This window comes from Daphnia magna, linkage group LG8, assembly GCF_020631705.1.
Source record: "Daphnia magna isolate NIES linkage group LG8, ASM2063170v1.1, whole genome shotgun sequence".
In the NCBI taxonomy this organism is placed as follows: domain Eukaryota; kingdom Metazoa; phylum Arthropoda; class Branchiopoda; order Diplostraca; family Daphniidae; genus Daphnia; species Daphnia magna.
Window position 1 is genome coordinate 4,041,056 of NC_059189.1, and position 10,008 is coordinate 4,051,063.

The 10,008-nt window shown below is 40.7% G+C and overlaps 4 protein-coding genes across 7 annotated transcripts; 3 read left to right on the forward strand and 1 right to left on the reverse strand.

The window, feature by feature from the left end:
• Positions 1–282: 282 nt before the first annotated feature.
• On the reverse strand, positions 283–7,653 carry LOC116928992. 3 transcript variants are annotated; one of them, XR_006650619.1, is made up of 10 exons: positions 6,113–7,653; positions 5,905–5,974; positions 5,581–5,817; positions 5,328–5,452; positions 4,890–5,259; positions 4,664–4,793; positions 3,318–4,594; positions 3,150–3,245; positions 2,404–2,549; positions 283–743 (listed from the first exon to the last, which is right to left on the reverse strand). XR_006650619.1 is itself a non-coding variant. In XM_045178188.1 (7 exons), exons 2-7 carry the CDS (start codon positions 5,968–5,970, stop codon positions 4,509–4,511), a joined length of 1,014 nt encoding a protein of 337 aa, XP_045034123.1. In that variant the 5' UTR covers positions 5,971–5,974; positions 6,113–7,653; the 3' UTR covers positions 3,147–4,508. The 3 variants fall into 3 exon arrangements, 1 of the variants encoding a protein (XP_045034123.1); XR_006650618.1 differs by having other exon boundaries at positions 3,150–4,594; XM_045178188.1 differs by lacking the exons at positions 283–743; positions 2,404–2,549 and having other exon boundaries at positions 3,147–4,594.
• Positions 737–1,574, forward strand: LOC116928995 (probable peroxisomal membrane protein PEX13). Of its 2 annotated transcripts, none has more exons than XM_032936143.2 (3): positions 737–889; positions 981–1,185; positions 1,256–1,574. In XM_032936143.2, the coding sequence occupies exons 1-3, from the start codon at positions 875–877 to the stop codon at positions 1,459–1,461; spliced, it is 426 nt and encodes a 141-aa protein (XP_032792034.2). In that variant the 5' UTR covers positions 737–874; the 3' UTR covers positions 1,462–1,574. The 2 variants fall into 2 exon arrangements, with proteins under 2 accessions (XP_032792034.2, XP_045034124.1); XM_045178189.1 differs by having other exon boundaries at positions 753–889; positions 978–1,185.
• On the forward strand, positions 1,842–3,137 carry LOC116928996 (glycine-rich protein 23). The gene is made up of 3 exons (XM_032936144.2): positions 1,842–2,320; positions 2,415–2,616; positions 2,690–3,137. Exons 1-3 carry the CDS (start codon positions 2,303–2,305, stop codon positions 3,022–3,024), a joined length of 555 nt encoding a protein of 184 aa, XP_032792035.2. The 5' UTR covers positions 1,842–2,302; the 3' UTR covers positions 3,025–3,137.
• LOC116928999 lies at positions 3,808–4,659 on the forward strand. The gene is made up of 3 exons (XM_032936147.2): positions 3,808–3,950; positions 4,031–4,163; positions 4,219–4,659. Exons 1-3 carry the CDS (start codon positions 3,933–3,935, stop codon positions 4,383–4,385), a joined length of 318 nt encoding a protein of 105 aa, XP_032792038.1. The 5' UTR covers positions 3,808–3,932; the 3' UTR covers positions 4,386–4,659.
• Positions 7,654–10,008: the final 2,355 nt, after the last annotated feature.

The window sequence follows — 10,008 nt, forward strand, 5'->3', positions numbered from 1 at the left end:
GCGACCACGCTGAATTTGACGTCAAACTTGAATGTGACGTAGCAATCTTTTGCAAATGAATTCAGCGCGTGACTTGTATAATCAAAAGAATTTGCCAGATTAGCGTAGTGTAGTAGTTGACACAACCGGTGTCAATTTCTGTCCGATAAATGAGATATTCTATACAATGTGTCACGATACCAAATTAAATAACGAATAGAAAATCAGCATGCAGAAATTAGCGTGGAGAAATGCGTAAAGAGTTCAAGCAAACTGGAATATTCAATGAAAATTCTTACGAAATAAACATTCCAAATATGTTGCATTTCGACCTTGACCCGATTTCAACACACAAACACACACACACACACACAAATTGAATCATTTCTAAACAGACCATCAATGAATAATGAGAAAATGACGCAATGAGTGCCCCCAACAACTGTCGGGAAATCCAATTCCACAAGTAATTCTCAATCTTGTTCATTTAAATCCAGTAATGGATTGAGTCATCTAACTAGGAAACGGGGAAACAGTTATATGTCAACCGCCAATAATTTGGTGTTAGCCTTTGGGCAAAATTCAATCAAAAAGTTTGATCCTTGACCTGTTTATGCATACCGACCACCACCAGGATTTCCCATTGCACAAATCTATACTCGAGGCAGCTTGCATCCAGTCAGGTTTCTTTCTTCCCCAAGATCAGATCGATGTTGAATTGCCGATAGTTACGTCACGCCGTCAAGTACGTCACCTTCACAAGACTTGAAAGAAAATAGGAAATGAATTCAGTATATAAAGACAGCGTAGTTGAGCTGAAAAATGCATCAGTAAAACGCCGACTCTCGTGCAAGAACACCTTCTCTTAAAGTGATTTTACTCCAGCAACTCCATCATGAAATTTATTCTGGTAACGTTCCGACTTAAAGTGCCATACTAATGGACTTGATTGAATCTCTATTGAGCTATTGCTCTTTCTTTTCCCTCCGAAAAACAAGCAGATTGCTCTTTTGGGATTGGCGGCTATCGTTGCTAGCCAGCCCGTTGACGAAGCTGCTGCTCCGGATGGAGTTCCAGTTGGAGGAGTTGCCGTTGAAGCGGAACCTATTCACGACATGGAGGGCAGTGAGGCTGGTTTGAAACTAATCGAACACAAGTTGGAACATTGGCTGAAGAAGTGCTACAAAAAGGGAGGCTGCGGATCCGGTACGTCGTTCACTCATTATGACTTGCTTCGTTAAGCACATAAAATTATTTATTTATTTTTTTTTTTTAGGTTATGGATATGGTGGATATCCTGTGTATCCATACCCAGTTCCTGTTTACACTCCTGTCTACCACGGCGTCTACGCAACACCGTATGCTGGTGGTTATGGGGCATCCCATGGCAGTTATGGCAGTTATGGAAGTTATGGAAGTTATGGCGGTTACGGCGGTTATGGCGGTTACGGTGGTTACGGCGGTTACGGATACGGACGATAAATTGAAAATGAGCTAAACGGTACGATGCATTAACTTATGAGTCACGTAAAACATTACGAAATTTCTAACTGAAATTGTGAAAGTGTTAAATACATTTTTTTTAACAAAAGAAATTACTCGAGTCGCAATTTTTCTTATTTGGAAGGCGTTACTATTCCACAACGCATATGAATCACTCCTGTCTCTTTCGTACGCGTCCCTCTTTGAAAGAAAAAGAGAGTAAACAGCAGTATAAAGTAACTTGATGCGATCCTTGTATGAACTTAGAAAGTTTTTGCATTTATCCAATAAAAGTCGATGAAAAGAACAGAAAGCTTGTGCAAGACTCGTAAGTAACAGTCGCTCCTTCAACTATTTTTCTTTCGCTACCATGAAGCTATTTGAGTGCACTTTAGCGATCCAGTGGTAGCTCTTTACAAGCCTCAAAAAGGTCTGTCAACAACAGGAACCTGTAAAGCCTTGACCCGCTTTGCTTCTATAAGGAAACTTAAGGATTTCCCTCTCCGTAAATGCTGTTATTGGTGTCCACCCGTTAGAGCAGGTTCTTGGCGTGCATCGTTATTTAATCTGCGCATGTTCAGCCTTTGGCAATACGAAAACAAAAGAAAAGAAAACGTAACGTCCTCCCATTTGCCTTTTTATTTTTATTGAGTATACCTTTTTCAGTCAGCGGACTCGTATTATTATTATTTTTCTTTAATGAAAACGAAAGCCACGGTGGAAAGAAAAAAAGCATACAGTCAACGAACTACAGCCACTAAAGTTACAAGCAAAAATAACCTGCTCTTCCATGCAAATTTAAAGAGAAATTAGTGCCCAATCTAATCGCGATATTTCGAACATGAAGTCGTTTGTTCCAGTAAGTTTGAATATTTATTAGTTTGTTTTTGTGTGTGTGTGTGTGCAGTGGAATAAAAAAAAAATATGTGTTTTGTCACGAACCTTTTAAACAGGTTATCTTGTTGAGTTTGGTCGTTGTTGGTGGACAGCCGGTAGAAGATGCTTCCGCCATTTCAGCGGATGCCACTGGCCTGGAGAAATCTGTTCTGTCTGAAGACTCTGTTGATTTGGAACCGAGCGAATCCAGCCTAAAGGTTATCGAACACAAATTAGAACATTGGTTGAAGAAATACTATAAGCATCAAGACAAAAAAGGTAACCATGGTAACGAATAAGACTTTTAAAAAATGCTAATCAATAATGGTTTGAATTTTTGTGTTTTCATCAGGTGTTAATGGATTCCCTGTTGTTGGCTATCCACTTGTTGGCTACCCTCTTGTTGGCTACCCACTCGTTGGACTGCCTCCATTCGGATACGGTTACGGACTCGGCGGATACGGTTTGGATGGATTAGGGGGTTTTGGGTCGGGTTTAGGGGCGTACGGTACGGGACTAGGTGGCTATGGATCGGGACTAGGTGGCTATGGATCAGGAATAGGTGGGTATGGAGGCTTAGATGGGTATGGATTGGGAGGCTTAGGTGGATATGGAGGGGGATACGGAGGTGGATATGGAGGTGGATATGGATTGGGAGGTTTAGGGGGATACGGTTTCAGGAGATAAACTAAAGCATGAAATTATTCACACTGTTAAACATAATGTGTTGTCATCTGTCACTGTCACATCTACTTGTATATTATTACGTTCAAATACACATACAGTTTCATATGAATAAATGGGTGACATACCACCAGTATTCCGAACTTTATTGGTTTCACTTTTTTTCCGAGATTAACACGTCAAAACCACATGCTAATTTATAGCGTTTCACTCACGTAAGCTGCCTAAACATGCCCTCACAAAAAATATGTATTAGTCATCACTGCGCACTAAAACTAGTGTATATTTCAGATTACCACACCAAAACACAACACAATTTGTGTAACACATCACATCAATCATCATCTACAGTAACGACACTGAAAACGAAACGGATTGACGTGTAGATCACAACATGACGTGACAAAGAAAGCGAAATTTTTTTAAATGACACAATTAAGAAGCCTCGTCTGACTAGCAAATGCGACGTAGATTAAATTTTTATTTTTGGGCTGCTTCAGTAAAAATTTAAAAAAAAATTGGCCTCAGGATTCGATTCATTGGCATTTCCTTCTGTTTTACGGTAGAGAAAAACAAAATGGAAGATTATACGTAACTTTCTCGACTATCGTGACTACACAGAAACAGGTTCTCTCGACATGGTGTTCTTGCGCAATTTTACTTCCAACCGTTTTATGGGATGAAAGCGGGGGAAAGCAACGTCGCATTATTATTAGCATTCATCTTTTTTTTTCATCCCAGTGGAGAGAAAGCAGCGTGAAAAAAATAAAATGTACGCAGTCTCAACTAGTCAAATCAACAGTTCACATCGACCTTCATATTGGCTGTAAACATTATACTACTGAAAAGTTGAAACGATAACTCTCTGGCGGAACATTATAATCCAGTGTCAGCTCGTCAATCAAAACCCGATGAAGTTCATTCTCGTGGTAAGATCTAAAATTGCCAACTTTTATAATTAAGCTTTTAAAACGAAAAGAAAGCTGAAGGGTTTAATGATCCTCAACAGATGGTCGTGTTGGGCTTAGTGTCAATTGCTGGAAGCCAACCCGTCGTCCCAGCTGGATCTACTTTCAAACACACAGTCGGTTCGGTTAACTCAAATTCAAACGCATTTCAAAAGAGGAGTGACGACATCTATGGTAACATTAACGCCGTTTAATTAATCCAACAACTAAAATTCTCCTTAAAAAACAGCCACTCATTACCCGAGACCTGAATATCCTCTCGTTCCAAGATTCTATCCTATCGCTGGATCAACTATGTTAATTGGTTATCCTCTGATTACGAGACGGGGCGGAATTAACGGACACGGGGGTTACGGCCGGGTGATTCCCATTCTCGGTTACAGCTACGGACGATAAAACATTCCAACTATAATTCAATACACTTGATGTGTAGCTACATCAACGCCAGATACAATATCGTGATTTATCAAATAAATAATAGCTTTAAAAAAATTGGTATATTACATCTCCTTAATGCATTCAGTCGTATTCGGAGCCGATGGTGATGCTGACCTCTTCGGAAACGACGTTCGTTTTGTGATACCAGATGTTGGTATCCAAGACAACTGGCGTAAAAATCTCGTTCAGAAATGAAGTCCTGATTTTAAATAATATAATTGAATAACACTTATTACTGGTATCGCCAGCTTCCACCGTGACTTCCATCGATTGACATTGATAGTGACATTCCGGAGGTGGTTCCAGTGACCATACTTTCTTTCCTCGGCATTGCGCTTGCCACGAAGGTAAGCTGACGTGATCAACCTTCGTTCCCAAAACCAGACGAGAGTAGCGATTGAGCATTAAATTAAAACGACTCCTTGAGCTACATTTGCACAGTAATCTATTCGAAACTCTTACGTGCATATGAGCGCCTAATCCGGCCGTCCCCATGAAAATCCAGTCGGTGCGTGATGACTCGGATCGTTCGGGCAGAAAGTAAGGCCGCGAATAATGGCGACGCAACACGTCGGCAGTTTGCGAATCGCAATTGCTCCAGCCGAAATACCAGGGCTGATTCGATTGACGATCTTCGCTCATCGTCAAAGCCTCTTCCAGCGAACGGAATTCCGTCTTGTATGGGAAGAATTGACATCGTTGAGATCGGGACGCTAACGCGTTCGATTCTTTCGTGTACAGCTCGCTGAAGAACTCGTAGCTAAACACATTCACGGCCGTCCAATTGGCCAGCGCGTCTTTCACGATCACCGGCCGTCCGCTGTACGCGTAACTGCAATTACAACAGATTGCTTTCAAAATTGAATATTACGTTAGAGTATAGAAAGCCAATAGACTAACGTCGATTCGAATTCTTCGGGACTGACGTGCTGGACAATGTCGACTTGGTGAACGTCGCGACAAAAATCGCAATCTACCGGAGGGCGGAAGACATTCTTCGTGTCGACTGGCATGCTGATTATGCACTAGCCAGTTAAATATAATTAAATGTTAGGGTGTGGATTACGTGCGCGTAATATGTATAATATTAATAAACGTAATCGGCCGGTTCGGTCTGCCATGTCGCTGTGAAGTTTGGCAGCGCAGAACTAACCTGGTCGTTATCGCGGCCGGCCAGAAATGCCGACAGCAAAGCCGAGCCGGATCGCCCAATGAACGGTGAATAATGCGCTTGAATCACGAGCAGGAATGCCATCAAGGCTAGGATTGACTTGCAATCAACGCGAGCCAGTGTACTACGTTGATTGGCCGCTCCACTTTTGCGTTTGAGTCGAATGCTGTCCAGCAGGTCCAGCAAGTTTCGTCTCGAAAGGTTTGCCCACTGCTTCAACTGACGAGCGTCCCAATACGGACATGCCCATGTGTCAAACGAAATAAATCGAGAAATAGAAATAATGATAATACAATTGAAATTTACCTGATCTTTGTTGAGCAGGTCTTTTACATAGAAAGCTGAATCTGTTCCAGACGGTTGGTTTGACATGTCTCTATGAGATTTGTTTTGATTTTTGTTTTTGTTTTTTTTTGATTTTTTGAAGGGGAGGGGGGGGGGGCGTTTTCGTTCGAAGAAAAAAGAGAATTTGAACAAAGCTATACGTGCTGCGGTAAAAATAAAAATAAAATACCTGTCTTACTCGTTTTTCTTTTGTGTTTCGTTTTTACGAGTCTGAAAAAGAGAGAAATATATTTAGAAAAAAGAATGGACGCCCTGATATCAGATATTCAGGACGGGTTTTCTCGACTGACACTCCTAACACGTCCGATGTCTCTTTTGAAAATGGCCTGACCCTCATTTTCTTCTCGCCTTCGTTTCCCGAGATTTATTTCTTTATTTTTCGGCGCAGACGCTTTACAATGCCCGGCGAGAACAGTTCACTGTCGGTTAAACTTTGAAAGACATGTTGATCTATTGTCATTGAAATTGAGCGATTGAATTGGTGGTAAGTGGTCGAAATATTTTTCGAGCTCGACGGCGGTTGAAATTTGAACTGGTGGGTTATAACACGATACATTTGATTGTCAATTCTTTTGTAAGCGTGTGTGGGAAATTGAATAATCGATCGTCTTCAATGACAAGGAAGGCGGTTATTGACCATTTATGAAACGGTCATCAAATGCGTTACTGTTTTCACTTCCTGTTCTTTGTGTGAATTTTATGCAAAACTCATCGTTCACATTTGCATATTTATTTCGAACGCAAAAAAAAAAAAAACTAATGAGCTTCAAAATACGAACGTTAGATGGCGTCTTGATCGTGAAAGAAAATAATAATAATAAAGAAAAAACATTTAACGGTTTTTCCCGAAGTTGAACTACTTCCGCAGTCTAGTCCTCGTGTCCAAAAGTCCTTTGAGGTAAAATGTGTCTCTACGTGACACGATTCGTATAGGTCAAAGTACACACACACACACACACGCACTCACGCACACAGTGAATAACATAATATCAGGCAGACACACATTTCTGACGCCAATGTCCCTTCCAGACAGCGTAACAGATATTCACGTTTCTGCACTTGTTAGGCGCTAAAATACTAGCTCCTAATCATCGGTGCTAAAAAGTCGGCCCCACAAAATTTAGATTACCATCATAACGCATACGTTTCAACCCGCGTTCATCATTCGAAACGCTAATCAGTTTCGTCTATCGGCAAGGCACTACGGGAATAATGTTTTTAAAAATCTAGGTCATTTTCTTTCATTGCATCTTCACACACACACACACACACACACACACAAAGATGAAAGGTGTAGGCACCTACACCCACCTCCACCCTGAATGGGGGGGGAATTTATTTTTCTGGAAATATTCGTGGCACCAACAATCTTTCTGCAGCTTACCATAACGAGATAAGAATGGCCGTCTCATATTCGGGCCGGCCCTTGTCGACATCAACAAAAAAAAGAAATAAAAACATATAGATATGCATGTAGAGGGAAGAAGAAGAAGAAGAAAGAACAACAACACAAAAAATGAGGGGAAAACCTGAAAGAAGACAGAAAGAAGAATGACAGTTCCAATGAAACGATTCCGACATTGATACGAACGGGTCAAACAACGAAGAGATGACCCTCAAGACGTTTTCCAACAGCCCCCCCCCCCTCCTTCGTCTGGTCCTGATGTTGATCGCTCCGCGACGACACACAACGCGGACAAGAGACGGCGGGGGAGGAAGAAGGCCAGCCATCGCGGAGGGCGCACAGGTTGTTTGTTGTCCTATATATATGTAGGTAAAACAAAAAAACAAGAACAAGTTAAAGGCAACATATATCAGGGAAACGAATATTAGAGAGAGGGTCGTTTATATAGTTTAACAAACGGATAGGAGCTAAGAAAGAAGAAGAGCGACAAAGACAGAGGGAGTGATATGGACAGGTTCAACCGTTCCATAAGTCATAAAAAGAAAAGAGTAAGTGCCTTTTTTTTTTTTTTTTTTAATAAAAAAAAGGGGGAGGGCAGCAGGCTTATTATTTTTTGAAGATTTTCGATGCCGACCCTTTATACATCCGATTGACTAAGGAGAATAAAATGTGACAAGTATATCGATATTGAAAATAAAACATTTCTTTCTTATTTTTCTTAATCCCCTACCCCAAGAAAAGTATATAACGTATGACGGCAGGTAGCGGCAAGGAATTAAGAAGACGGACGTCAGCAATAACGATCAGCAAAGAAAAAAAAGGCTAGCAAAAGACGTAATATGCATATTGTATAAGCCACGCCCTGTAGAGCCTACTGACGTCGTCACATCCAATTTTGTTTTTCTTTTTCATCCAGGTAATGACAATTTATAGATGGCGACATTTCCTATACACTGTTCGATTGAGTAGCAGCCGCACGTTGTGTCGCTAAGCAAACCGAAACCCATTTGATAGCCGCGTACAGAGAGTGTGCTGCCTTCGCGCATCTATTAAGATTTGCATAAACTATGCATAGAATGAACGTCATTGAAAAGGACGATGACCTTCTGACATACTCCAACTTTCACTTCGATGGATGGAAATGTTTCTTTTATTAGTCTGTTTGTTTTTATTTTATTTTATTCAATTACAATTTGAATGTACCTTCGTTTCTAAAAGGCTCCATTTTTAAAATGCGAAAGGCCCCACCGAAGGCGATCATTTCAAAACGTCACATACTCACATTAGAGGATGAGACCATGTTCATTTTGAATCGACTATCGTGTATCTCAATTTTTGTTTGTTTAAATTGCTCTTGAATAAAATTAAATTTGAAAAAAATTCATCCATGAATTTCAATCGTTAACCATTTTTTTTTTTTAAATAAATTTTCATTATTCATTTTTAAATAGAAGCATTTTACGGATGACCGATCAAATTGCTCTCTTTTCATTCTCTCCCTCTTCTCGTGGAGCACAGATAGCGTCCAGTTGTATTCGGTGTACGATGTCGGTGCAAACCATTTTTTGAATGGACTGATGCGTCTCGCCGGATTGATAGATATAAACGTCATACCAGAAAGGTTGGGGGGAGCGGGGAAGGATGTATACTACATGTGAACTCATGTCAAGCAATGGCCTCTGTTATTGTTCAACAAATTGAAACGACGGTGGGAGTGGATATTGCGATGAAAAGAAAGGGACGTGGAAAAATCTGTTCAATGAAACCGCAGAACGAACGCAACAACAATAAAAGAATTCCCTTTTAATTTTTGTTCTTTCTTTATCCTTTCAATGTAGATTGTGAAAAGAGAATGAGAGATGTTTCTCTGTTAGAGAGATGTGAAACTTTGGCTGGTATAACAAAAGACTGTGAAACTCGATGTTCTTCATTCGTTCATCGGACTGGCGTGAAATTCGTCAAAGAAGAGTTGCGACGCCTGGCGGATTAAATAGGAAACAAATGTGACAGATCGTTTTGTGTGTGCGTGCTTGTCTTTTATTTATTTTTTTCTGATTGCAATCAGACGGAACTAAATACCGGACCCTGGGAAATCTATACAAGATCAAGTCTGCCCACAAATCGATATCGATCGAACCTCATCAACTGCAAAGGTCTTTTTGTTTATTCATCACACACACAAAACGGAGCGCCAGAGTTCACCTCAATCTGAGTGAGTACACGAAACTTTTGATCTCTTTTTGTTTGATTGGCCCGTGTGGGGGCGATTAGACGTACCGTGTCTCACCTTTGTTTTGTTTTCCTGATCCTATGGCCGCGTTCGAATGCGATAGATCCAAAGACCTGGGTCAAATTGATTTTTTTAAAATAAAAATAAAACTCAGTTCCCCCTCCCCCATCCCCCACTTTCAGATAAAGTGTAACACGAGTGACAACAGCAGCCCACGCAAGTGAAAAATGGTATCTGATTTCTCATTGGTTCATGTTCGATTTGATATCAAATAGCCAAGAGAGCATGAGGCTAATCAGCAGTCCATGACTTTGTGTGTCTCTCATATTTATGGCGACGATGTTGAAAGCGGCCAGACTCCCGGCCGCCCACGTCTGTTATACTTTTGGCTGATGAATAATCATCCTGATTTATTATTATCTTTTAAAAT